Below are 27223 nucleotides of genomic sequence, written 5' to 3' on the forward strand. Positions count from 1 at the left end.
CCTCACGGGCTCGGGGAGACAAGCAGGGGCTGAGTGGTATTGCACCTGTTTAAAACCACTTTAAAGTAAAAAGCTGGTTTATTAGCAGCGTATCGCCCCAAATTAGGTGCAGGGTTCTAATTTCTCAGTGGCAGAATACACTCTTTGCAGTATTTTAGTGCTTCCCTAGGAAAAGGCAGGCTTTTAGTGCCAGCCCAACTCCAGAGCCATGGGGGACACCTGAGACGCAGATTATTGTGGAGCTAGTGTCACAACCCAGGCAAGGAGGAGCAGTCCTCCGTTTCACCCTTGTCTTTACAGCCTAACCAGCCTAAAACAGGCATTTTGTTGTTCTTCAGAATGTATTTTTCAGAAGATACATTTCTGTCCTTCTCACCTCTACCCCATTGCCATCCTTCGAGCAGTTCAGGGGGCTGCGGTGGGAATGCTTCCCCCAGCTCTGGAAATGCCAGCCTGGCTGGTTGTGGTGGTTGGCCTGGCTGTCAGGAGAGGACACAACATTCCCTGAGCCCTCGTGTTTTTCCAGGCCATTTTCTGATCTCTTTCCAAAGACCTTTTCCCTAATTCTGTTGGCAACAGCTGCGGCAAAGCTCCTCCCCGAGGGAGGGGAAGAGACCGAATGGTTTGTGCTTTTAAAGAATAACGTCTCGGCATTAAAAGCAAACAGGGTTGGTGTTGTCAGCCAAGGGAGGATCTGAAGGTGAAAGCTGTTGGGGCCATGTTTACCTGTCGCCTGCCTTGGTGGAGATCCAGTGCTACCTGCAAGTTGTCGTGGCCAGGTCGCTTTCTGGGAGAGGTGCCAACACAACAGATCAACACAACCACAGGCCAGAGGCAACATGTTGGTGTGCAGGAGAAACAGCTCTTAGAAAACCTAGAAATGCCTCTTGTGAGGAGAGGAACGGAGACTCTCTACCAAGAGCAGCCCAAGACTGGGAACCCGTATTTGGAAGATGCTTTGCTTCGGAGTTACTTGGAAACACACCTTCCTCCCAAGGTTTGGCACCTGTGTTTGTGTTTCTGTGTGTATACGCCGCTCTTCTGGCTTCTGCAGTGTTGGAGGCTGTGAGCTGAACATTTCTCTGAGCACTTTTATGCTTCTGAGTGTTTAACTAGGGGGAAATTTAGCAGCATTCTTTAAAACCTGTTCTCTTTGAATCAGTGCAGGGGTGCAAAACGCTGCCTGGACATAAACAGAAAGTGGCTTAGTGGGCTCCTGTGACTGGTCTGTCACAGGGTGTTTCGACAGGAGTGTTGTTTTGGGATTGTCAGTGTGGGCATTTATTCTCTGGTCAGACAGAGAAAGAAACTTCAGAGAAAGGGGAAAAAACCTAAGGTACTTCCAAACTCCAATATGCTCTTCCACGTCTCTCTTCCCAGGGAAAACAGCCTTCTAAGGAGATTCCAAAGACATGGGGCTGTTTTCACCTGTGTGCTCGAGGGGATGCAAAGGCCTGTTGGGGTTTGCTTGTTCTCAGCACAGGTTGGCTTTTTGTGGGGGTTGGTTTTCAGACAAGGAAAGCTCTGTACAGATAGCACGGGTGCAGAGAGGTGGGGTGAGACCCCGAGCTCTGTTCTGTGAGGTCCGGTTCTCCAGGAGCTCCAGGGAGGAGGCAGCTCATCTCACTGGATGTCCTGTGCTGTCACTCCAAGGGCTGCAACTCTGTCCCGCTTTTCAAGGGCCAGGTCTCGTGGAGCAGCATGACCTCTCTCCATGATTTCCTCCAGCAAAAGCAACACAATGGCCTGTAAAGCCATGTGAATAGAGGAGCAGAACCTGCCTTTCAGTGATGCTCCTCCTGCCACTGCTTGCTCTCCAGCTCTGCAAGGCCTTGCAGACATGGGGTAATGTGGTGGCGGCACTGGGAGTTTGCTTTTGTCACAGCCATCCTGAAAGGTGGAAGTGAGGCCTCTCCAAGCACCACTGTGGCCTTCTTGTCAGAGAGATGAGGAGGGGGAGAACCACAAAGGTCTGGCTCCCGTCTGCACCTTTGCAAGCAGTGCAAATCAGATCTCCTGAAGACTAAAAGGATCGGTGACACCTTTCTCCAGGGCTGAGAGCTGCTCTCCTCCTTCCCCAGAGAGACAAAGCTGCTGCAAAATCTGCCAGAGAATCAGCAGCCATCTCCCTTCCGTTCCTGTGCTTGGTCCCAGCGGGGCAGTGTTGCCTCACTGCTGAAAGGGAGAGCCCAGGCTGGTTTCTGCAGCAGCGCTGCAGCCTGAGAGCAATCTCTGCTCCTCAACACCTTCCTGGCCAGGAGAGCGGCAGCAGACAGAGCTTTGTGTGTCCCACTGAAGCAAACTCACGCTGGAGGCTGGTTCCTATTGCACTGCTCACCTGTGCTCTGTGGTGAACACAGACAGTTTCCTGGGATGGAGCAAAAGATTTCCTTTGTTTGAAGCTGATTTCTGGAGAACACTGAAGAAAAGCACCTCACTGTTGTGGGGACGTATCTGTTGGTCTTTGATCCCCCCTGAAATACATCCGTTGATATAAAGGATCATTTGTTCCTAATGCACAGTTCCAATGGATTCATCCCTGGGGGATGGAAGGATGGGTGAGGGTGAACAGGACCACCCAGCAGATACTGGAAGGCAGCAGCTTTGGCCCTGCCCTTGATGGTTTCCAGGTGCCCTGTGTTTCTGGTGAGCCCAGGCTGTGGTGGGTTACCCTCAGCAAGGAGTAGCTCCCCTTTTGTTCTTCTACCTTGGAAATGAGCACATTGTGGTTTGTAAGCACACGTGTGGCCAGGGCATGAGCTCATAGTTGGGCAGACAGGGGGTTTTTGGTTGGAAACCATGAGTGGGGTGAAGGGACATTTGTAGTTTGAGCCCACTGTAGTGTGCTGGCTGAGATATCTGTTGGCAGACTCATTCTTCTGCCTACAAACACCCACTGGGTAAACAGTCCAAAGGTTCTTGTCCTTCAGGGATCAGCAAAGCCTACACACCTTGGATTCTCAGGTTATGCCTCTAAAACAATGTTCAAGTTGTTGTCAAGGTAGGATAAGCACGGTAGGGCTCTGGCCATCCCAGCTGAGCAGCAAACAGGAGTGCAGGGGGAGCCATAAGGTCTGACAGGGCTCTGGTGGGTGGTTTGGGCTCAGGTGCTGATTTTTAACACTATTTCACCCTTCACCTGAAGGCAAACTGGCTGCTCTGAGGATGGAGAGCTCCAGAGTAGGAACTGGACAATGTGTGTTGGGTCCTTGTGACAGTCACCGACCGGCAGAGCGGTGAAAGAGTCAATCCTATGGGATGGAGTGTAATGAAAAGTCAACAAAGGGTGAGGCAGGGAAGGAGAGAAGCTGTGTTTGCATTTAATCAACAGCAAACTAAGGTGTTTTATCATTGCACCAGTTGGGGTACAGCAACTGCAGCATTCACCCCCATGGTTGTTGTATGGAGGAGGGAACGAGTGCTTGCAGAAGGCAGTTCCTGTCACCTTGAAACAGGTATCTAAGAGAGCTGGAATGAATCACTCCTCTGCAGGTGCCAGTTTCCCTCCATTAACTATGGACAGAGTACTCTGTCCAAGTCAGCCAAGCCTGGCTGAAGTGAGGGCACACCAGTTCTTACCCAGGACCGTGCAGGAACCTGGATGCAAAGCAGAGGTTTGGACATGCTGGGTGCCAGGCTAGACCTCAAATGATTGCTCCATCCCTGCTTTTCTGATCTGATAGGCAGGTAAGTACTGAGCCCAGTGGAAGTTTTCCTATACAGATGAAGGCTTTTGGTTTTTTGGCAGCTCTTCCCTGCCCTTCTCCAGCAGTAGATCATAATGGCAGAGGCTGGAAGGACCCTCTGGAGATCATCCTGTCCAACCCCCCTGCTCATGTGCATCTGTGTTATTCTCAGCCCTGATACAAAAGCTCATCTGTCTCTTGTAAAATCCAGAGAAGCTGCCAAAAGTAACTGGAAAAAATTATTTGGGGGGTGGGGAAAAGGTGCCAGCTGAGCACAACTGTGCCAGCAGCAGCCAAGAGACAGGATGCATGGAAGGGCCAAGGGGCAAGAGAGCACTAGCAGGACAATATGGCCAATCCTCTGCCTCTCCAGATAGGACTGAGGCTCGTTGCCTTCCAGGGGGATGCTGAAGGGCTCTTCTGTTGCTTCACAGGTACTGGAGGAGGTGAATCAGGACCTGGAGAGATTTGGAAACCGTCTGCTAACCAAGATCAGCCCTTTGGGACGGGAATGTGAGTTGAACCCGCCTGTGTTCCGGCAGTACGATGCCTGGGGGCAGCGGCTGGATCACATCCTCACCTGCTCTGCCTGGAAAAGGATGAAAGAGATTGCAGCAGAGGAAGGGCTGGTTGCTGAGGGCTATGAGAGAAGATACTCCAACTGGAGGTAGCTGGGGCAGAATGGGAATCACTTGGTGCCTTCCTGGTTGTTCTTAGCAAGGTGTGTTCAGCATCTTGTAGGACTGAATGTGTGTAATGGGTAAGAGATGATGCATGGACAAAAGCCCCTCAGCTGCAGGACCAAACAGCAGTGTCTGTCTGCTGTAATGTTCCACATCAGCAGTGATAAGCCAGAACTAATGGCCCACAGTTGATAATGATATTCTTTGATGTCACCTGCCTGATTTGGGGGCCTGGCAGTTCCCTGCACTGCTCCAGCTGTACACACAGCAGTTGTAACACAGCTCAAAGTCTGGGGTTTTACTTGCAGTGTCCTTGTGTTCCAGCCTCTGGAGATGGACCCACATGGCTTGTTTTTAAGCACTGCATTTAATGTGCAGCAGCTGGCCAGCAGTGCCTTCCAGCCAGCCTTGTACTGCCAGTCCCTCTGGGGCTGAGAAACTCTACTGCTCCTTTTCTCCCTTGCCTGAAACTGCTTTTGCCCTCTCAGGTATGGAGCAGCCTGATTCTCACTTGTTTTGCCTGTATTTTGTTCCTCTCTTCCTAGTCAGGATGTTTTCCCCTCCTGCTGTTGAACTGCTGCATCATCTGTCTGTTTTCACTCTCTCTCCCAGCCGTCTGCATCAGGCTGTCAAACTGTACTTATTTTCAAGCTCCTCTGGAGGTTTCAACTGTCCACTGGCCATGACTGATGGGGCAGCCAAAGTCATTGAGGTATGAGCTCAGCTGGTCTCCCAGGGCACAGCCCATGTCCTGGCAGCACTGGTTAGGGACGGGAGCACTGGCAGAGGACGGAGCAGAGTTGATCTGCCATCTGTCTCTGGGCACAGCCCTCCCTTGCTCTTGGTCTCAGCTCTGTCTCCCAGTGCCTTTCTCCCTTGGTTACAAAGTCTTTGTGCCCAGGCTAGCTTTTATGTTTACTTCCAAGGCTGTGTACAATCAAACCTTTGCTGCACAAGAAACTTCTCTAGTTGGAAAGGTGCCCCATATGTTTTTACTGCGTTTTCCTGCTCCTGGTGGGAAGTGGCACTAAATGTCTTGGGCCAGACCCATATCTGATGGAAAGGAACCAAGCTAGCAACACTCTTTGCAATATATCAGTGCCTAGGAGGGATGTGGAGAAAAAACAGCCTTCAAGTAGCCAGCCCTGGGCATCTTCATTCAAGAAAAAGCAAAAAAGCATAAGGCAGTTGCTTCTTTCCTGTGGGTGCTGGTGACACCCAGCGTGTGTGAGCGTGTGCCCGTGCCCTGGCACATGTGCTGCTTGGAGAGCTCTGTGTCCAGATGCCTCATGGTGCTGACATCTGAGAGAGAGAGGGATGCTCAGCACTCTGCTCAGCACAAGCCTGCACTGTCTGCCTGCACAGAGCAGGAGCTGGGCAGTGCCTGCAGGTGCTCCCCTGCCTGCCCACCGTGTGTGCTGAGCCCAGGACACACCAGTGGTGGTGAAGGCATCTGACTAATTTCATCTACTGTCTCACAATCATCTGAATTTCTTTTTCCCTCTCCTAAAACAGTCATTAGGTACTCCAGGATGTCTGAAAAATGCTTTTGACCATCTGACATCCCGTGACCCCAAGAAGTTCTGGACCTCTGGCCAGTGGATGACCGAGCGCAAGGGAGGCTCTGACGTCGGTACGTGCTCTGAGGGGAGCAGCTGCAGCAGCAGCTCCATGAGACCTGAGAAAGTGAAGGGTGTGGGGAACTTCTAAAGCCAGGTAGTTGGTGTAGGAAACGAAGTCATCCAAATCCTCTGCATAACTCTGAGTTTTGAACCGACAAAAGGCCCAGCTTCTGTTCAGTGATGCCTGCAGGAGGCACAGGCACAGAACTGTGTTCCTTACACACAGAACACACTGATGTCTGGCTCTGTAATTGAAACCTCGAGCAAGACAGTCAGACCCATCCCAGCTGGGACTGAGAAAGCATTCTTGGCCTTCTTTGGCTAATGTCAGTAGTAGATGTGCCAAGAAACCTCAGAACTCTGCTGCAGAGGCAGAAATGTGCAAGAGGAGTCACCTGCAGAGGTGAAACTGCAGCTGGTTTCCTGGTGGAAGAAGTGAAAGGATCATCTGTGGAGTGAAAGATGTGCATTGCTGCAGGACTCCTCATTCCTTTTGTTGTTCTTGGCCACAGCAGCTCCTAAAGAAATGGAGGCTTTGGATTGCACACCGTGGGGTGTTCTGCTGACAAAGCACTGCCACTGCCAGCTGTTAGTCTGCAGCAACTGCTGGGAAGGGACAAACTTAAACAGAGCGTATTTCCTTTCCAGTGCTTAACTCTGGCTGGATTTCTCTGGCTCAACAAAAGAGATTAGCAGCTAATCCATACCCCATCTTCATAGCAAGAGGTGACTTTAAAAGAGCTGCTGCTTAAAGCCCTAATCAGCATGGATTGCTACAGAGGTTCCCATAAAGCCCAGGTGATCCTCTCCTCTCCTTTCCTGCAGCTCAGGGCACGGAGACAGTGGCCAGGAAGCAGCCAGACGGGACCTATCGGCTCTATGGCTTTAAATGGTTCACATCAGCTGCTGATTCTGACATGGCATTAACCCTGGCCAGGGTGGCAGATGCTGAAGGACGAGTAAAGCAGGTCTGCTCCATAGTGGAAACAGGTGGAGGAGCAGGGGCATGTTCTTCCATGTCTCATTGTAAGGAGACGTTCTTTGTGTGCTTTGTGATGCCCCCAGGGCTCCGGAGGCCTCTCCCTGTTCTTCCTGAAGGTTCGGGATGAGGAAGGGAAGCTGAACAACATCCAGGTGCAAAGGCTGAAAGACAAGTTGGGCACACGGCAGATGGCAACAGCAGAGCTGTGGCTGCATGGGGCTGAAGCAGAGCTGGTACGTAGGGTCTCACCTTCCCCTTGGGACTGGGCTGGCTTGGCATGGCACAACCACTCACCACAGGAGTAATGAACACTGGACAAACCCCTAAATCACAGAATCATTGTGGTTGGCAAAGCCCTTTCAGCTCCTGCAGTCTCAGCCCTAAATCACCCTGCCCAGCCCACCACTGACCCCTGGCCCTCAGCACCTCAGCTTTGGGATCCCTCCAGGGCTGGGCACTGCCCCAGCTCCCTGGGCAGCCTGGCACAGGGGCTGACACACCTCTCAGGGAAACAGTTCTGCCTCAGCTCCAACCTCAACCTCCCCTGGGGCAACTGGAGCCCATTTCCTCCACTTCTGGAGGTTTTGGCAGTGACTCTGACTGGAAGAGTTCCTCTCCTGCACCTCTCTGCCTGGCTGTTCGCTTTGCAGAACGCCTCACCAACAGGGCTGAGTATGGGACAGAGCTGAAAAGAGCTCAGGAAAAGTCATGAGGGAAGGAAACAAAAAGTCCTTTTAGGCTGGTGATTTCTCTGATCCAGTTGCATTGACCCAGTTCTGTGTAGCTGGCAGCAGGGACGAGCAGCAAGGACCAGAACTGATCGTGCTGATGTGGTCTCCAAAGCCACCTCTCTGGTTGTGCCACAGACTTGGCTCGAAGGAATCAGCCATTGTTTGAAGCAAGGAGATCTTTTACAGAGGTGGAGTGGACAGCCCTTCTCTATGTCTGCTGCCACAACTTCCACTTAGATCTGTGTCCCCTTCAGGCTGTGTCAGGGGCTTCCATCAGCCTTTGTTCCTTTCAGATCTCCGTGGAGGGCCGTGGCGTGGCCTCAGTCTCCAACATGCTGAACATCACTCGAATCCACAATGTCATTGGTGCAGTGGCTTCCATGAGAAGGTGAAGGCAGCGTGGAGCCCTCCCAGAGCTCAAGGAGCTCATCAGAACAAGGGGACTTGGCAGTGCTCAGCATTTATAAGCATTCAAGGCTCATCTAAAAGCCTTTGCAGGCACAGGTCTGGAAGCCAGCAGTGCTGGAGAAGGTTGGCCTGTGGGGGGTGATCTTAGGCTGCTGTGCTACAGCTGAGTAGGGTTCTTCCCGTGGGGGTGGCTGGAAGGGAAAGCTCAGAAAGGGAAGGCTGCTGGTGTAACTGACTTCCCTGGCTGTGTTCTCTCTAGGATGATCAGTCTGAGCAGGGACTATGCCTGTAGGCGGGTTGCCTTTGGGAAGCTCCTCAAGGACCATCCCCTACACATGCAGACAATAGCCCGGATGGAGGTAAGGCTTTTGGCTCTAAGATGAACCTGTTAGTGAGGAAAAGGGACAGAGAGCCTGAGCTGGCCTGTGAGCACAGCCAGACTGCCTCTGTGTGCCACAGTCAGAGGCAGGAGGCTGTTCCTGCTACAGTGAGATGTATGCAGCAGGGGAATTGCCATATTCTAGTGGGATTTGATCTGACAATAGGCCCAGCTTCTCTGCTTCAGGTTATCCTGAACAACAATTCCCTGAGAGCTGTCCAGAGAGGAGTGCCAGGGTCCATGCACACACCTGCTGGGATATGCCATGACCTCTGAAGTTAATTAGCACCAGAGTCCAAGCAGGACACCACAGTCCCCTACACTGCAGCTGACAGATGCTTGTCCAGTGACACAGACTCACCCAGCTTCCCTGGTAGCTCAGGCACCAGGAGATGGGCTGTTCCCAGCAGCCTTCAAGAATTCCCCAGGACTCACCATGTGCTTTAGCTTCTGAGAAGTTTGTCTTCACAGTGCCCATCACCACAGGACACTGGGCTTGGGTGCAGCCTCTAGATGTGAGTGTCAGCTAAGGCAGTGACACAGAAGGGAAGGGAGAGCAGCATGAGCTGGCACTTTGGGAGGAATTTCATGTGTGGGCTTTCATTCAGTGCAGAATGTCTCCCAGCTTGGCTGCAGTGTTGAGCTGTGGCAGCTCACCAGACCCACAGGACACAGGTGGCTTCCCAGAACTGCAGAAAGGAGATCCACAGTTCTCACTCATTCAGGCACTACTTCTCAAGTGCTGTAACACCAACACTTGCCTTTGGGCTGCAGTAGGTTCATGCACATTTGTAAGATGGTCTATGAAACTCCCTTTGCAAGGTGAAGGAGAAGGAAAGTGCTCAACAGGAGTCAACACAAAGCTCCAGCATCTCTCAGCCTGTGGCCAGGACTCCACCTCTGAAAGAAAGCCCAGATCCTGCAGTCCCACAGCACATCACTTTGCACAGGAGCTACTTAGCTCCATATCCTGATGCTTCCCAAACCACAACTTGCCAGGGAAGGAAGTTGCTCAGCAAATCTGTCCAAGCTCCTGCTGCTCAGAGGCTGACCATCACATGCACCATCTCACATCCCTTCTCCTTGGAAAGGATGTGGATCTGTGACCTGGATGCCTGACAGAAGCTTTGACAAGGCTCTGAGTGGGCCTGATGAAGTGGCATTGCCCCTTCCCTCATGCTGATGGCAGCACCCAAGAGTGGCTGCTCCAAACTCCCTTTAGCATTTCACACTGTGCCTGGGCTGCTCCCTGTCCCTGGAGCTGTGGGGCCGTGTGGGCAGGGCTGGCATTTGGCCCAGGTCTGAGTGTTGTGCATCCCTTTGAGGTCATCTCATGGCACCTCAGCAGCCCAGGCTGGAGTCAGCTGGGTCACAAGTCCTTGCCAGTGAAGCTCCCACCTCTCTGCTTGCAGGTGCAGACACGAGGGGCTTTTCTTCTGCTCATGGAGACCGTTCGTCTGCTTGGCCTCGTCGAAACCAACGCAGCGAGTGAGGGAGAGCAGCTTCTCTTGAGACTGCTGGTACCAGTTGCCAAGCTGTACACTGGGAAACAGGTATGGAACAACTGAGCAGGGCTGTGTGGCACTGGAAGGAGTGGGCAGCACAGTCAGTGTGAAGGGCAGCCAGAGCAGGGGGCACCAGCAGCAGCCCCTCGCTGCAGCAGTCAGGGCTCTGCACCCAGGCTGCACTTTGTGGGATGGAGACTTGTCTCTTTGCTCCCCAGGCCACAGATCAGCTGTCAGATCAGGCTGTAAGTACTCCACATGCCTAGTTCTGAATAAATAGGATAAAATAGCTTAGCATTAACCTTAAGCTGGGGGCTCTGTCCCTCTTCTGATTGCCCTCAGCTTAAATACACAGAAGCAAGTCAGGAAGGAGTGGGGTTCCTCAGGGAACCAGTGCTGTTTAACCTCTGTTGGTGTCAGGCACAGTGGCACCAAGGGCACCCTCAGGCAGTTTGCACTGAGCTGTGGGGTGCAGTGGGCACACTGGAGGGAAGGGATGGTGCCCAGAGGGACCTGGGCAGGCTGGAGAGATGGGGCCATCTGAACCTCAGGGGGTTCAGTAACACCAAGTGCAAGGTCCTGCACGTGGGTTGGGGTAATGCCAAGCACAAACACAGGCTGGGCATTGAGAGCAGCCCTGAGGGTGAGGGCTTGGGGGTGCTGCTTGAGGAGAAGCTCAGTGTGACCCAGCAATGTGGACTCACAGCCCAGAAAGCCAAACGTATCCTGGGCTGCATCAGAAGCAGTGTGAGCAGCAGGTACAGGGGGGATTCTGCACCTCTGCTCCGCTCTGGTGACACCTCACCTGCAGTGCTGCCTCCAGCTCTGAGGTCCTCAGCACAGGAAAGACATGGAGCTGTTGGAGTGAGGTCAGAGGAAGACAGGAAGATGATCAGAAGGCTGGAGCACCTCTCCTTATGCAGACAGGCTGAGAGTTGGGGTTGTTCAGCCTGGAGCAGAAAAACCTCCAGGGAGACCTTAGAGCAGCTTGACAGTCCCTAAAGGGGCCAACAAGGAAGCCAGAGAGGGGCTTCTGGGGATGTGTGGTGATAGGATAAGGGGTAATGGCTTCAAACTGAAGGAAGGGACATTTAGGTGAGGTATCAGGAAGAAGCTCTTCCCAGAGAGGGTGGTGAGGCCCTGGGACAGGCTGCCCAGAGGTCTGGATGCCCCATCCCTGGAAGTGTCCAAGGCCAGATTGGGTGGGCACTGAGCAACCTGGGCTAGTGAAAGGTGTCCCTGGCCAGGGCAAGAGGATTGGAACTAGATGAGCTTTAAGGTCCCTTCCAACCCAAACCAGTCTGGGATTCTGGGAAGGTGAAGACTCTCCTGGGCTAGAGACACATACTGCCACATACCATCCAACCACAGGCTGATCCTTACCTAGAGAACACTGCATTGAGACAGACCCTTCCAGACTCTTCCTGCATCTTCTCCCAAGGTCTGGCTGCTCCTGCAGGTCCTTCCACAATGTTACTCAGGCTTCATTCCCCAGGCTGCTCCTCCTGCAACCTGCCTCAGCAGATCAGTGGGATCCAGTCAGGAACTGCTGTGGTGTGTCAGAGGTTTGGAGCTGCTCGTTCCCCCTGTGCATCCCATCAGCTCTCTGCATTTTGCAGGCTTCTGCTGTGGTCATTGAAGCAATGGAGAGTTTTGGAGGCCAAGGCTACATGGAGGACACAGGCTTGCCAGCCATAGTCCGTGACACCCTGGTAAGAAAGCAGCAGGAGCAGCAGAAGCAGCTCCTGTGTGGCAGCTCACCCCCTGCACAGCCCTGTGGGGTTGGCTGCTGAAGGGCAGGCACAGCCCAACCCTCAGGACTCTTCCCCAGTTGCCTTCCTGCAGTTCCCAGGGAAGGGAAGGGCTTTGTTCCTGGTGCTGGGGTTGTTTCCCAGCTCCACAGGAGAGCTGGGCTCCTGGCTCACTTCACCACCGCTCCCTTCCACATGCAGCGAGGCAGAACGTCTCAGGAGACTTCCTTGAGATCCCTCAGCTCTGCCCCATGTCTTTGTTTCCTTTTCTTTAGCCACAGCTGCTCTAAAAGGCTCCTTCAAGCTCTTCCACAGCCTCTTCCACCCACAGGTGCTGTCCATATGGGAGGGAACAACAAACATCTTGTCGCTGGATGTGCTGCGCTCCCTCAGCAAGAGCCAAGGACAGGCCATGGCTGTGTTCCTCTCCACAGTGCACGTGAGCCCACACCACAAGCCCCATTTGCCCCCCTCAGCACAGTCACACATGGTGTTGCTGCTCATGGCTGAGCCTGGTGGGGGGGAATGCAGCCAAAGAGAAAGTGTCCAGAGGGTGTCACACACTTCTGCTCTTTAAATGGCACTTAGCTCAGAAGCCACTGTCCTGTGCACCAAGAGTGACTGCAGAGAGCTGAGGCTCCAGCTGTAGGTCAGACACACACTCTGAGATACCTGATGGTCGTTTTGGGTCTTTTTTCAGACCATAACCACAACTTGAAGCCATCAGGAAACAAATCTAGGGGATTAAAGCCAGTCTATGTGCCTGCTGGAAGCACCAATGGGAGATTGGTGCTTCCAGCCCCCTTTGCCATCTTCTTCAAGCTGCTGCACTGTTAAACACTCATGATTAACCTTTTAAGTAAAAACCACTCTTGCTTGGTAGCTAGTGGGAGCAAACAAAGGAGCAACATCTTAAAATGCCTCTGTAAAACCCCAAGGAACCAGAAACCAGGGAGCTCCAAGGCTCCTGTGCTCTCAGCTGATTTCAGGCAGAAGGGAACCACGCCGCTGGCAGTGATGCCATGAGCATGTGCTGCCCTTGCTCACAGCCTGCAGGGGCAGAGAACAGCAGAGCAAAGAGGATGCACAGTTCTTTTCCTCCTAAGGTTGAAATGCTGCTTTTCTATTCCTGGCCCAGGTTTTTAAGGAGCAAGGCAGTGCAGGCTGTGGCTGGTTGTCCCCTGGCTGTTGGCAGGAGGGTGCTGGCAGCAGCAGGGCTGCCCTGGGGCACACTGATCCCCCAGCCTGCTGGGAATGTGTGTTCATGCCTTTGGGCTCTCTGATCCTTGTTAGCCACAAGCTCTGAGCTGCTTTTAACACATCTCACTGGCATCCTGTGGCTCGGAGGGTTTGTTGGGCTTTAACTTGGCTCTAACTGCTTAAACAACAGTGTTTCTGTGCTTGAGCAGGGAACACTTTGCCCAGAGCAGCCTCACACAATCCCAGCATGGTGGGGTGGGAAGGGCCCTGCAGAGCTGCTCCAGCCCAGCCCTGAGGCTCATCCCATGCTGGTGCCAGGGCCTTTGCTGCTTGCCACAGCTCACACAGAAAAGCTCCTTTACATCTGCCTTTTCCTGCCTGGGCACAGCACTAGTGTCCTTGTGGAATGAAAACATTAAAACCACGGCAGGTCATGTCTAATGAGAACCTGATACTGGTCTGTAGAGAGACCTGGGGTGTGATCTTGTCCCTGTGCTGGGTCTGCCTCACCACAATCCTGTCCCCACCTCTGGCACAGCCACTGGGGCGCCTCGGCCTCAGCTCGACAGCAGCTGCTGCCTCAGTGCACCAGCCCCTTTCCTTGCAGAAGGTAAATCATTTCTTCCCTGGGATTGTTTTCTTGGCAGAAGAAGCTGGAGGTGGCTTCGGGCAGCGTGGGGCTGGAAGCTGCTGTGGGGAGAACGCTGGGTGCTGCCAGCAGCCTCACGCAGTTCCTGGAGGTGGCTGGGCCGGGGGTCAACATGGAGCTGGCAGCCAGAGACTTCTCCTACAGCCTGGCAAGGATCTATGCAGGTACTGGGAAAGACAGAAACAAGGCATTTCAGACCTGGAAAGGGCTTGGAATCAGTCCTAGAGGGGCCTGTTTCATCCTTCTGGGTGAAGGGTGGAGTCTGAAGGAAAGCTCCGTCCTCACCTTCCCAGCTGAGGCAGCTCAGCCTGGTCAGTGCAGCTGAGGTGGAACCATCCCCCATGTCTGTGGGCCCTGGCTGGGAATACTGAGATCTCCTGCTTTCCTTTAAGGGAGGTTGAGGCTGGAGCTGAGGCAGAACTGTTTCCCTGAGAGGGGTGTCAGCCCCTGTGCCAGGCTGCCCAGGGAGCTGGGGCAGTGCCCAGCCCTGGAGGGATCCCAAAGCCCTGGGGCTGAAGTGCTGAGGGCCAGGGCTCAGTGCTGGGCTGGGCAGGGGGAGGGGAAGGCTGGGACTGCAGGAGCTGGAAGGGCTTTGCCAACCAAAAAACCCCTCTGTGATTCTCTGACTCCCTCCCCTTCCACAGGAGCTCTTCTCATAGAACACGCAGCTCGGCCGGACGCTTCCTCTGCTGATGTCCTGGCTGCCTGCAGGTGAGCACAACCCCCTCAGCTCTGGCTGCCTGCAGGTGAGCACAACCCCCTCAGCTCTGGCTGCTGTGGGCAGCTTCTCGTGCCACGCAGCAGTTTCTGCTCTTCTTCTGCGAGAGATCCGACCCCCCACTGCAGGGACACCCCAACTTCCCCTCACTCCTCTGGGCTGGCTGCCAGCAACTGCAGGGGGAATCTCCTTTGGAGCTGCAGTGTGAGGGATCCCTGAGGCCTCTGTGGTTGACAGGCAGCCTGACAGGGCTGGGACAAACCCTTGGCCCCTCTGTGCAGGTGGTGTGAGCAGGAGCTGTGTCCCGTGGCCCCCGCGCTGGGCAGCGGCAGCTACGCGGCGGAGGCGGCGCTGCAGGACACTGCCCTGGTGTTCCAGAGCTGCAGGCTGTGACGTGCCACGGCAGCCCGAGCCCAGGCCACAGCACCTGGCTTGGAATCCCCCCCAAACAATCCCCAAACCTGACAGTTCTGAGCCCCAGCAGGTGCTGCCCCGCTCTGCCACCCGCGGCCCCTGTGCCAAGGCGGCCGCTGGCGCTCAGCCGGGGATGCTCAAACCTTCCCTCTGTGATTTCCACAAAGGCCAACTGATGCCACCCCCCCCAGCTCTTCACACAGCAGCTGGTGTTCTTTTTAAAGCCAAGCACTCAAAATCCAACTGAAAAGGCTCAGAAGCTGATTAAACACAGAAACCCACCACTGTGCCCTGCTACCTCCTTCCTGGCTGCTGCCACCTGGGGTTCCCCTCAGCCTGCCTCCTGCTTTTGGTTTAACATGCTCCCTCATCTCAGATGAGCACCCAGAGCTGTGGCTTCCCCTTCACCCGCAGCCCTGAGCCCTGGGAACTCGGCTGCACCCTCAGGAAAATGTTCCCCCCTTTGGAGCATTTGCTGGGAAGCTTTTTTAACCCCCTGCAGGGAGCTCCTCCAGCCCCCCCTCGGGCTCACACCAGCCTCAGTTCTGACACCGCTTTTGGACTGAAAGCCAGTGACTCGCCTCCAAAGCAGACACCTCAGTGCTGATGGTGTGCTCCTCTTCCCCCTCAGCCTCGGCATTACCCTCAGGACATCAAGTTCTTAGGGGAAAAGTTGTCAATAACAGAAGAAAAACAGGACTAGAACAAAGGCAGGGGAAGGTTCAGCTGCCACGGGCTGCAGCAGCTCGGACGGGGAGTGGGGAGAGGGGGGAGCCGTTGGTTGAGCACAAACCTGAGCAGCGCTTCCCCACGGCCGCTGCCCGCAGGGCTGGGAGGAGCCGAGTGCCCAGGGCTGCCCTGGGAGAGGAGGAGGAGGAGGGAGGGAAGGCTCCCAGTGCTTGCTGCGGCTTTGAGACATCTCCTGTGTCATCACCGTTGTTGGTGGCCGAGGTCTTACAGAGAATCACTGAGTTATTTTGTGAGAAAGCCCTTCCAGCTCCTGCAGTCCCAGCCCTGCCCAGCCCAGCACTGACCCACAGCCTCAGCACCTCAGCCCCAGGGCTTTGGGATCCCTCCAGGGCTGGGCACTGCCCCAGCTCCCTGGGCAGCCTGGCACAGGGGCTGACACCCCTCTCAGGGAAACAGTTCTGCCTCAGCTCCAGCCTCAGCCTCCCCTGGGCAACTGGAGCCCTTTCCTCTTGTCCTGTCATTCACTAGTGAAGAGCCTGACCCCCAGCTCCCTGCAGCCTCCTGTCAGGGAGTGTCAGAGAGTGCTGCTGGCTGCCCTCAGCCTCCTCTTCTCCAGGCTCAACACCCCCATTCCCTCAGCCCCTCCCCAGCCCCTTGTGCTCCAGCCCCTTCCCCAGCTCTGTGCCCGGCTCTGGCCACGCTGCAGCCCCTCAGTGTCCCTGTGGCAGTGAGTGAGGGGCCCAGCACTGAGCACAGCCCTCAGAGCACAGACACCCACTGTCCCAGCATCAGGAGGGGAAGAGGGAGGGGATGAGATGGCTCCAGCCTGAGCTGGGAGGGCAGCAGAGGCCAGGCTGGGTCTGTGTGTGGGCAGCTGGGGAGGAACCACCAGGACCCTCTGTCCTCCCCGAGCACCAGCCCTGCTCACTGCCCGCTGGGACCTCACCTCACCTCCTCCCTGCCCACTGCACAGGCCTTTCTGAACACCAGCATCACTCCTTCCTAATGGATGAGCTATAGTTTGCCTAAACCTAAGCCCCTAAACCCACGAGCACAGCAGATGCAGCGGCACAGAGAACACAAGGGACTGTAAAGTGGTCACTGGGTAAGAAAACAACAGATTTATTGAGATCTAAATATTCACTCTGAGGCTACAGCAGAATAAATGCTGTTACAAATGGGTAAGCACTAGGGTCTAACACTTCATAGTGCTGCCAAACAGCTCCCTGACCCGAGCTCAGATGTCAGCTAACACACACCCCACCAAAAGGACACGGAAAAGTCCAATCCCACACGTCACCTGCTGCCTCTGCAAGGTAAAAACCACCACAGAACCACGGGGAATGGCCTGAAAAACCAGAGCAGTTCCACACACAGGTAAAACTTCAGCAGCATCTTAAAAACTTGAGAGTCCAAAGAACTTTGGACTGGGGATGTGAAATCCCCAAATGCAACAAGCCGAGGCTCAGCCTGTGCTGGGAGGGGACACGGAGGGCAGGGAGGTCGTCCCTCTGCTGTCTGTCAGCTGGGACAGACAGAACATGTGCCCAGGGGCTGGCTCAACAGGGGACCTGTCTGCATCCTGGCTCTGGTGCTGCTGGATTCCCTCCTAACAGAAACGAGAGCTGAGCTGCTGCAGAGCTGCCTGGGCTCGGGCCAGGCTCCTCCCTGAGCTCCCTCCAGAACCGCTGCTCACCTTCCTCACAGCTGAGGAGGGTCTGAATCGCTGCTGCTGCTGGTTGAATGGAGAACCTCCAGGCTTTTGAAGCTCCAGGGAGCTCCTGAGCAGTGGCAGCGATGGAACCTGGCTGAGGGCAGCTCTGGGGACTGTGTGAGACCCAACCCTGTCCCTGGGCAAACTGCTGCCCTTCACCCAGCTCTGCCCCAGCGTCTCCTTCCACCCAGCCCAGCCAAATGCCACCTTCCACTGACTCCAGACACTGTGCTCCCAAAACCTTGCACAGAGTCATTCCAGATGGATTCGAGGTAATTCCACACTAACTGTAGAACATCTGCACAGCTGTTACACGAGCCCCCAGGTCTGCACCTGCCTGGCCCTTTGCAGCCTTCCAACAGCTCAAAGCCTCTCCCAGGGTGGGCTCTGCCCCCTATCAACAGCTTCTCCCAGGGTGAGCTCTGTCCCCCACCAACAGCCTCCCCCAGGGAACCTTGTACCCCACCAACAGCCTCTCCTGAGCCACACAGCAGTTCCTGACACATCCTTCCCCACTGAAGCGCCCTTAGGTTTCCACCCTATGCTTTGCCACCACCTCACCCAGACGAGCCACCAACTGCCACCCAGCCTGTGAGACATGGGCCACCAAATGAGTGCTGGGCCACCTCCAGCGCAGGGAGAGGCTGTCCCTGCTGCTGTCCCTGCTGCTGTCCTGCCTGGGGATGGCTGTCCTGTTCCTTGGCCACTGACACTGCTGGCGAGGCTCCCGCTGAGCTTGCACAGCAGCAGCATCACTCTCCTGTCTGAGAGCTGCAACAGAAGAGCAAAGGACGTGTGTTGGGAAGAAACCCATCCCCTGGAAATGAGCCTCCCACGATGGCAGCTGCGTGGTCCTGCAGCAAAGCCCTGCTGGGAGCTCAGGACCTGCCCCAGCCCTGGGCTGCGTTTCAGCCGGTGTTCCCGTGGCAGCAGCAGCTCCAGCCCCAGGCTGCAGAGTCAGGACTCAGGGAGAAAGCTCTTAGAACTAACCTATGAAAGTTTGCTCTGTAAAATCCAGCTCTGGTGTAGAACTGAACACCTGCCCTGCCTTGGTGTGTTGCCAACGGTGCAAAGCACAGCACCTGCTTTGCTGAGGCTGGAAACACAGCCAGCAGCTCCCTCACACACCCCGCAGCTCGGAGCCAACAAACCCCATGCACAACATCTCCTGGTGAGAACAGGCCTGTCCCACTCTAACTTGCAGCTGCTCAAGGAGCTCTTCAGGGACAAATCCTCACCCTGGGCCCCGCACAGGTCAGGAAGCAGCGGCACAGGGGGAATCTGTGCGAGGGGAGCACAGCCCCAGCCCCGCAGGGACAGGCCCAGGGGAAGGGGAGGAACCAGCCCTTTGTGCAGGACAAACAGCAGTTGAGGTTTTGCACCTGCTGGGAAAAGGTTAAATGCTGTGAAGCCTCAGGGAGGGTGGTTTGTTCCCCCAGAGCTGCAGCTCCACCAGCCAGCAGGGAGAATAAGGCAGGAGACGGGAGCTTCTCTTCCCAAAGGTCACTGAATGCAGGGTGGGGGTCCTGGGCTGCCTCTGCCCCGGGGTCAGCCTGGGGGTGGGCTAAAAGGAGAAAGAGAACTGTGAAGAGGAGACTCCCTCACAGCTCCCCGTCCTTTCCCCCTCCCAGGAGCAACAGTTGGCTGTTCCTCACAAAGACACAGGGTGGAAGAGCAAGAGGAGACCTGCTGCTGCCTCCGAGGGCTCGGTCTTTCTGCTCAGCCTCAAACTCATCCCCTGTGGGGGACAGGGAAGGGAAGGAAAAAATGAGCAAGTGTGTTATAGCAACTGCTCCCATGCAAAAGGCTCAACTTTATTCACTTTTATTTATATATTTAACAATTCTAAAGTATTCACCTCTCGCTTGGACCAACATGGAAAACAGAGGAGCACTTTCCTGTGGTGGGGAGAGAAGGGTCATGTACAGAGCTGTGCAAGGGGCTGCCTCCATGGACACAGAGCTGTGCAAGGGGCTGCCTCCATGGACACTGAGCTGTGCAAGGGGCTGCCTCCACCACAGAGCTGTGCAAGGGGCTGCCTCCAGCACAGAGCTGTGCAAGGGGCTGCCTCCATGGACACAGAGCTGTGCAAGGGGCTGCCTCAACCACAGAGCTGTGCAAGGGCTGTCTCCCTGGACACAGCTGTGCAAGGGCAGCCTCCAGCACAGAGCTGTGCAAGGGCTGACTCCATGCACAGGGGCTGCCTCCAGCACAGAGCTGTGCAAGGGCTGTCTCTATGCACAGAGGCTGCCTCCAGCACAGAGCTGTCTCCATGCACAGGGGCTGCCTCCAGCACAGAGCTGTGCAAGGGCTGACTCCATGCACAGGGGCTGCCTCCAGCACAGAGCTGTCTCCATGCACAGAGGCTGCCTCCAGCACAGAGCTGTCTCCATGCACAGGGGCTGCCTCCAGCACAGAGCTGTGCAAGGGCTGACTCCATGCACAGGGGCTGCCTCCAGCACAGAGCTGTGCAAGGGCTGCCTCCAGCACAGAGCTGTGCAAGGGCTGACTCCATGCACAGGGGCTGCCTCCAGCACAGAGCTGTCTCCATGCACAGGGGCTGCCTCCAGCACAGAGCTGTCTCCATGCACAGGGGCTGCCTCCAGCACAGAGCTGTCTCTATGCACAGGGGCTGCCTCCAGCACAGAGCTGTCTCCATGCACAGGGGCTGCCTCTTCCTTTACACACACACAAAAATAACATTAATTAAAAAAGTGCTTTCATCCATCAAAAAAAGACTACAGAGCTGCAAGCATTTATTCACACTGTACAGCACAGCCCCAACCCGTATCAGAACCTCTTGGCACCTGGCAGGAGCTGCAGCTCAGCCTCTCCCTTTGCCCTCAGCCCCACTGGCTCTGGGGGTGTCCCTAAGGCCACCATCCCCCCCCCCAAGGGCTCCACCAGCTCCTGCTCCAGCAACTCGGGGCCCTGGTGTAGGGACAAACACTTCCAGGTACCACTCAGGTGGAGAACCTGTCTTTGTCTTTCCCTCCTGACAGTAAGAGACAACGTTGCCAAAGCCATGTGGGGCAGCCCCAGAGCCCCTGTTCTGCCAGCTTTGGGGTCCCAGCGGCCTTCCCCCGCTCCCGTGCCAGCTCCCACGGCAGCAGGGCCACATCCCTGCAAGGGGCAGGGGGAGAGTTCAAAACCCAAACTAAAAACATCAGCTCCCTGTCAGACCTGACAAATGCTCTGAGGCAGCTTTCCCTGGGTGAAACTCACTTTGGATCATGCCACTGCCATGGGGAGGGAAGGGAAGGGAAGGGAAGGGAAGGGAAGGGAAGGGAAGGGAAGGGAAGGGAAGGGAAGGGAAGGGAAGGGAAGGGAAGGGAAGGGAAGGGAAGGGATCTCCTCTCCAAGGTTTCTTAGATTTTGAGCTCTCCAGGACTCCAGTGGGACTCCTGAGACCATCCCAGGAGAAGCTGGAGCTGTGTCCAGCAGCAGGATCTACATCTTCCTGGCCAAACTGCACTAAGCAGGCTCTACCCAAAGGCAAAGGGACCAGCACCTAACGCTCCTTTCCAAAGACTCAATTCACACTTGATTGAGGTGACTTTAAAAGTGACTCAGATGGGGAGAGAAGGAAGAAGAGGAAGCTGTGATGTACCCCGGGTCTCCATCAAAACCTCAGGCAGGTTTGTTTGTGACCTGCAGGGAGCAGGGAGCGAGGCAGGAGGCAGCCCCGGGGCCCGGCGGGTTGGGCAGTGTCAGTAAAGTGCAGCGGGAGCAGCTCGGCAGCGAGGGCAGGAGGGGCAGGGAGAGCAGCCCAAGGGCTTCTGCTTCCCTCCCACGGGCTCCTCACTGCTCAACTGCATTTAGAGCTGCAGGGGGAGCTGCTCCCAGCCCGGCCCCGCTCCGTGCCCAGGCGCTGCCCGGAGCCCTGGCTCCGCTCCCAGCCCGGGCTGCACAGCCCCCGGCACGCAGCGTGGAGAACTAAAGCCCACTCTAAGAACAGAGAGGGAGAGTGCTCTCTTGGGAAAGAGATTCCCATGTCTTCTAGCAGCAACAGGTTCCCAAACAGCAGTTTCTTGTTTGGAAGTAAGAGGAGTGATTGCAAGCGCTAGCACTGACGCTACAGGGGCTGAGCTCTCCCCCTGCAGGGCTGCTGCCCCTCGGCTCCCTGCCTCCACTCCGGCGTCTGTCTGCACCAGTCTGGCAGTGGGACAGATCAAATACCACGAGGAAACGTGGTCCTGGTGCCAGCTCCCTTCCCACTGCCACCATCCTCCAGCAAACAAACACACACACATATATATTATGATATATACACACGGGCAGGCGCGTAGACACATCCACACCGAGAGGACAGAAGGGAAAGGGGAGGAGGGGGAAACAGCTGGAAAAGGAGACTCCCAGGCTCCAGCGGCGCGGTGCCCCACGCTCCGGCCTCCAAAGTGCTCAGCTCCCTGTGCTCCGAGCCACAGCCCGCCCAGAACCCGCCCCCGGCCCGGGGAGGAGCCGCCGCAGCCGCTCCCACGCCGCTCCCGGGCCGCAGCTTCTAATTTGAGGTGGCAGTGATGGGTTTATCCAGTTCGAGATCCAGGCTGGGACTGCTGGGGTGCAAGCTGCTGTAGCAGGATTTGCAGACCCTGCTGGGTTCGAAGAGCTGCTGGCTGGGAACGGGCACCTTCTGGTTACAGCAGCTGGAGCAGAACACGTTTCCACAATTCCTTGTGTTGGGAACAGAGGAGAAATGGAAAAGATGAGAAGCAGTTTGATGGAGTTACCCGAGTTCTAAACCTCTGCCACTCAGTGTTATTGGCACAGGCTGCTCCTTCCCCAGGGCACAGAGAACCCTGCAGCACCCCACCAGCCCATCCTCCTGCCACAGAGCTCTAGGAAGGGACCCCAGGTAGGAGCACACAGCACGCTGCAGAGCTACAGCTCCTTAACTGCCTCACCAGTGACAGCTCTGGCAAGCCAGAGAGCACTTCCCCCTCCACGGGCAGGGTAAGCTCCCCCCATCTCCTGCTGAGGAGCTGCTCACCCCGGGGGCACAGAGCTAAGGGACAGGCTGGGGAGAGCCATCGGGGTCTTGTCCCGCGGGGCACGCGGCCCCTGCTCATGTCACTGCCTTTGTGTCACGGGACACACAGCCCTGGAGGAGGCAGGAGCTCACCCTCCCCAGCTCTTCTGGCAGGCTGTGCTGTGCTGTTTCCATCAGCTGCTGGGGGCTGAGGAGGGGGCAGGGGAAGGGAGGGAAGCCCGTCTGGCTGCCGCTGCCGGAGCCCCGCGCTCTGCACACGGTGACCTGAGGCAGCCAGGGCCATGCAAAGCGTGACATGGGCAACCAGGCAGCTCATGCTCAGCAGCCAGGGCAGGGCTGGGGCCGTGCTGCTGGCACAGGGCTGAGGGCAGGCGCCTCCCAGAAGGCAGGGATGCAATTCAGATCTTGAAAATAGTTCCCTGCTCTTCTCACAGCTGCCCCTCCAACCTGCTGCTGCTGTCCCAGCCAGCCTGGCAGGCACTGCAGGGCCCTGCCCTCACCAGCTCTGCCTCTGGGGACCTGCATGTTCCAAGTCCAGCCCCAGGCCTGATGCCCTGTCCATTAACTCTTTGGCATCAGAGTTCTGTGCTGTTACTGTTCTGCACTACAAAAACATTGGCCATGGCCAAGAGGCTGCCAGAGAGTTCTGCCTACAGCCAGCAGCTTTGATTAATCCCTCACTGCCAAGAGACAAGATTTCCAGATGCTGGTGACTGATGGGGAAAGAGGCAGCAGAGGAATCCCATTTCTCATGTGGATGGGCTCATTTTCTCAGCTCTGCACCGTGGCTCCTGGTCTCGCAGCAGTAACTCTGGCACCAGAGGCTGACAGCAGCTCAGCCCTCTGCAGCAGGCCTGGAGCCTTCCTAAGGAGCCTTCCTGTTACAAATGGCCATGGGAGGAGATGGCAGGAGTGAGAGCTGTGGTGCTAACCCAGCAAAAGCAGCTCTGACAGCCCACAGCTCTGCTGCTCAAGGAGCAGTTCCCCAGCAGCAGCTGACTGCTGACGGATGAGGTCAGGAAGGACCAGAGGGATTAATACAAGTATCTGTTTGTTGGAGCTCTCCAACTTCCTAACACATGCTTGGGGTTTCTTTTTGGACTGTCTTGTCCTCTTGTGGTTGATAATAAGTGTTCTGTAACTGTTCTCTCCTGAGCTTTCAGAAGCTCTGAGCAGCTCATTCCTTCTATCCCTGTGGTCCTCTGAGAGGGTAAAAGGAGAGGTTAAAGCACACACTGGAAAAGCCACCTTGCTCCTCTGAGGAAAGGTGACTTCAAATCATGCAGCTGACACCTCTGCTTCTCACTGACACAGATGTTTATCCCTTTGGGGGACACCAACCCTCCCCCAGCTCTGCATTACCTGCTTCTGCCAGGGGCAGGCTTATTGTCAACACACTGTACAGCACTGTTGGGACTGGGTGGTAACACATGGACCTCTCCCAAAAGTAAGGCCAAAAGGGAAAAGGATCCCAAAAGGGAAAGGATCAAAACCAAACACCTAGTGGCTAAGACTGGTGGGCAGTCTCTTCTCAGCTAGAAGTGGAGCATTCTGTGTTACTCACACACACACAGTTTCCTGATGGCCAGTGTTAGTGACCCACATCCCAGCTGAAGCTACTCACAGCCAAGCCTTAAATGCCTTTCTGTGGGGAGAGGAGCCTGTCTGTATGGACCAAAACATCCACCACACCATGCTGGCCACCCCCAGCTGACTGCTAGTGAGTTGTAGGCAAGTGAAAAACAAAGAGGGGGAAGAGAGCGAGTTAGTTTGGAGAAGTGAGGAGGGAAACACGGACAGACAACAGTCAGAGGCTGTTGGAAATGCTCACCAGATCTCATCAACATGGTCAATGTCCCTGCAAGGAGGGGAGAAAGAGCTCAGAGAGGAACAAGCACAAGAAGGAAGCAGTGGCACTGAAGGAAGCTGGGTATTTATACCCTGCTCAAGGCCCCCCAGGTGTGAGGCTCCACTGCTTTGCAGTGTGGGTGAGGTGCTGAGCAGACTGCCCCTCAGCACTGGGCTGCTGGGACGTGGCCACTCTGCAAGCCCTGGCCCTTCCTGCTGGCTGCTCTTGATGGGCTCTACCACTGCAACCAGAGCTTACCTGCACAGCCTGCTCACACACCTGAAAGCTGAAGAAACAAAGATCCTCAAGGGAAATCTGCAACCAAACTTGAAGCCTTGAGTCCATTTTAACTCCTCGTGGTGTTGGGGTGTCCTGAGGGTGTCCCTGCAGCTGGAGCTCCCCAGAGCAGAGGACATGGAGATGCTCATGGGCTGGGAGGAAGGGAAACACTTCCCAGCAGGGACCAGGGGGAGAAGGGCACAGCAAAACCTCACTTCAGCTCTCCCAAACCTCTTCAGACTTGTATAATTCCACTTTTCACCTGAAGCCCTAAGACATTCCAGTCTGCAGAGAGTGGGTGTGCAAAAAACAGTAAAGCAAAGCCACTCATCTTCTCTTTGTCCTTCCCTGGGTTTGTCTTCACAGGGAGACTCGATGGAGCAAATAGGAAATGGACACAAACCACAAGAGATGTCCATAATTCCCTACCACTTCAAAAAGCACTGGAGCATCGAGATGTGGTCACTGCCACCCAGCTCACTGAGGGCTCTCCTGAGCTTCCTCATGTCCAGAAATCAGGGACAGGAACTCATTTGAATTAGAACTTAGAAATCTGAGACTCTCTGTTCCCTACCTAGAGTCTGATCTAAGCAAGAGGCCTCTGTTCTTCACTAAGCCCTTGCTGCCTGCATGGTCTCTCGTAGCATCTGCTGGCAAGATGCTTGGCACAGAATAATAGCTTTTGTTTCCCATGGATGTCCTTTTCAGGTTGTCTTAAAGAGCAATGCAATGAAAAGGGCAGAACAGTTAGAGAAGGAAAGGAGCAGGTTTACAACCAGAAATAGGAAGAAGATGCTACTGGTGTATTTGCAGCACTAAGTTACTGAATGCTAAGAGGTAAAACCCAGTACTGGTTATTACTTACAGGCTCTCAAAAAGTCAATCAGCCTGCAAACCTGGCCTGAGGAAAAAGGTGGGATCTGGTTAGGCTGGGGTGGAGCAGATGCCAAGTCTGGCTTTTTAAGCATAAGCTCTGCAGGAACTGGAACTGAGCAGCACACACTGTTCTGTTCCTCCAGAGCACTCGGTTCTGTCAGGAACATGCACTGTCCTACTCTGAAACACTTGTCTGACATTTGCCCTTGAGAAAGGAACTATGTGTAAAAGAAAACCCTCTGCTGGTGTAACAGGAGAGGGCACAATTCAAGCTGGGACTCTCCCTCCCTCCCTCCCTCCCATGCACAGGTTACCTGCAGTGGTGCTTCCTACTGGCAAGCCAGAAGGTGCTGTCGCAGCCGTAGCAGTGTGCGGCGAGGTGGTCTGGAAGCCATCGTGTCACCTGGGAGCAAGAACAGCCAAATTTGTCAAGGGGAGGGCAATTAGAAACAAACCCATCTCATCTCTGCTCACAAATTCAAAGCAAAGCACCAGCAGGAAAGCACTTGTATTTTAAGAGCACAAGTTGTTTGCAACAGTTGAAGAGAGAGGACAGAAACCTTCCCTGTGGGAACAGACACACCAAGTCCCTGCCAGAACAACTGAAATTAAGCCACAGAGTCCAATTCCTTGGTGGTTTTTTTTCTGTGCTTTAGAAGTATCCAGGCCAAGAATATCCACCTAAGGCTGCTTTAGCTAACCATCCCTTGCACAGCTTCTCGAGGAGGTCACGCAGAGGGCTCATAGGCACAGGTACCGGCATTGAAAGTCTGAGACACGAGTGAAATGTGAGGAGGACAGTTCCCAAGAAGTGGCCCAGGACCAAAAGCTTTAGGATCAGCTGAATTATGAATATCCCACGCTACCAGAAGAAGGAGCAATTTACAGGGCTTTAGGCTGTACCTCTGTGTCCTGTTTATCCACCTGTTCCCAGCTGGCTTCAGAGAAAATCTCTGTGCTGCAGCGAGACAAGCAGTTCTGATCCAGATTGCTTTCCGAGTCGGGTATAGAAGTCTGTTGGCAAACAAACACAGCTGAACAGACCCTTCCCACATTCCTGCTTCCATACAAACAAAAACCAGATCGTGGGGAGGAGTGGAAGAAGTGCCTCCTGCCAGCAAAGGGCAAGGCTGTGCTTGTGCTGCAAGGGCGAGAGGCAGAGGCAGCCACCTAGTGACAGCACAGTGTGCCTTGAAAAATAACCAAGCAGAAGAGCTCCAGCAGGTCACTTTCTGACCCTTTGATGACACAGTGTGAGGTGGAGTGGATTTTAAGATCTGGTTTCTGCTGTGTCAGCATGAAGTCCTGGCAATGCTTTGGGTGACGAAGCGGAACAGTTGCCGTCTGCGGCTCCAACGTCAGGGTCATGTTTCCTTTCCAAGGTTGTTTCACTTTCAAAACTAACAGTGGTAAGAGATGTCCTTTGGGGAAAATACAAGCCAAATCTCACATGGGAAACCCAGAGTTTGAAGTATATTTGTTCCATGTATAGGTGTGTGGGGGGGAATAATGCTTCTTTAATATGGTCTATCCAGCTCGGGCTGTATTCAAAGTGACTTAAAACTCATCCAGCCCTTATAATATATCAACAATAACAAGAAACCTTGAGTGAACATCTTATTGTGCCTGAGGAATGGGCAGCTCTGGAGCTCCAGAAGACAACCTGCTACTCCCAGGCTGAGGTACAAATGGTAGGTAGAGCTCAGGCTCTTAAAAGTGGTGAATGTTGCAGAGGACAGCATGCTCTCACGTGCAGCCCTACACTGCAGGTTGGGAAGGCCCTTGGAAAAGTGGGACTGTAATAAATGAAGCCAAAGCACCTGATTGTGCCAAGGAATCCAAGCCCAGGCCAGTGACAGGAGCCACAAGCCCACTGAGATGGGCTACATAGCTGCCCAAAAGGAGCACTTAGTGCTGATATCTCCAAGGGGAAGAGCCAAGAAGGCTCTGAGTTGTTTCTCACTGCCAGTGTACCTGGGACTATCCAGCACCTCTGCCACTTCTGAACACCATCACATTAAACAAAAGTCTCTCTTTTTTTCCCCTTCAGTTTAGCAGGCACATCCAACACATGCAGGGAGGAAAAGGCAGCTCTGA

General features: G+C 54.9%; 2 protein-coding genes across 7 annotated transcripts in view; one reads left to right on the forward strand and one right to left on the reverse strand.

Moving 5' to 3' along the window:
* Nucleotides 1–678: 678 nt before the first annotated feature.
* On the forward strand, nt 679–15004 carry LOC104554895 (acyl-CoA dehydrogenase family member 11-like). Of its 2 annotated transcripts, none has more exons than XM_062009958.1 (14): nt 679–997; nt 4121–4353; nt 4982–5081; nt 5885–6002; nt 6817–6959; nt 7057–7206; nt 7998–8092; nt 8372–8471; nt 9904–10044; nt 11616–11708; nt 12079–12186; nt 13595–13760; nt 14241–14307; nt 14596–15004. In XM_062009958.1, exons 1-14 carry the CDS (start codon nt 719–721, stop codon nt 14705–14707), a joined length of 1905 nt encoding a protein of 634 aa, XP_061865942.1. In that variant the 5' UTR covers nt 679–718; the 3' UTR covers nt 14708–15004. The 2 variants fall into 2 exon arrangements, with proteins under 2 accessions (XP_061865942.1, XP_061865943.1); XM_062009959.1 differs by having other exon boundaries at nt 13598–13760.
* A 3936-nt stretch (nt 15005–18940) lies between these two features.
* Nucleotides 18941–27223, reverse strand: part of MTMR3 (myotubularin related protein 3) — an 84533-nt gene continuing 76250 nt past the window's right edge. For 4 of the 5 annotated variants that reach the window (XM_062010343.1, XM_062010342.1, XM_062010344.1 and 1 more), the window contains 3 exons: nt 26030–26140; nt 25441–25529; nt 18941–21805 (listed from right to left, as the gene is read on the reverse strand). In XM_062010343.1, the coding sequence (XP_061866327.1) occupies nt 21634–21805; nt 25441–25529; nt 26030–26140 (372 nt within the window). In that variant the 3' untranslated portion in view covers nt 18941–21633. The remainder of the gene's footprint in view (nt 21806–25440; nt 25530–26029; nt 26141–27223) is intronic. The other variant, XM_062010346.1, reaches the window with a different exon arrangement.

The sequence above is a fragment of the Colius striatus genome, chromosome 17, assembly GCF_028858725.1.
Source record: "Colius striatus isolate bColStr4 chromosome 17, bColStr4.1.hap1, whole genome shotgun sequence".
Taxonomy (NCBI): Eukaryota; Metazoa; Chordata; class Aves; order Coliiformes; family Coliidae; genus Colius; species Colius striatus.

What these genes read in the sequence shown, in the direction of transcription:
- LOC104554895 (XM_062009958.1), top strand. Translation starts at nt 719, where the DNA reads ATGTTTACCTGTCGCCTGCCTTGGTGGAGATCCAGTGCTACCTGCAAG. An exon ending in CAAGGGAGGCTCTGACGTCG is followed by an intron (nt 6,003 to 6,816) that starts GTACGTGCTCTG and finishes CCTTTCCTGCAG; the next exon opens with CTCAGGGCACGGAGACAGTG. An exon ending in AGCTGTACACTGGGAAACAG is followed by an intron (nt 10,045 to 11,615) that starts GTATGGAACAAC and finishes TGCATTTTGCAG; the next exon opens with GCTTCTGCTGTGGTCATTGA.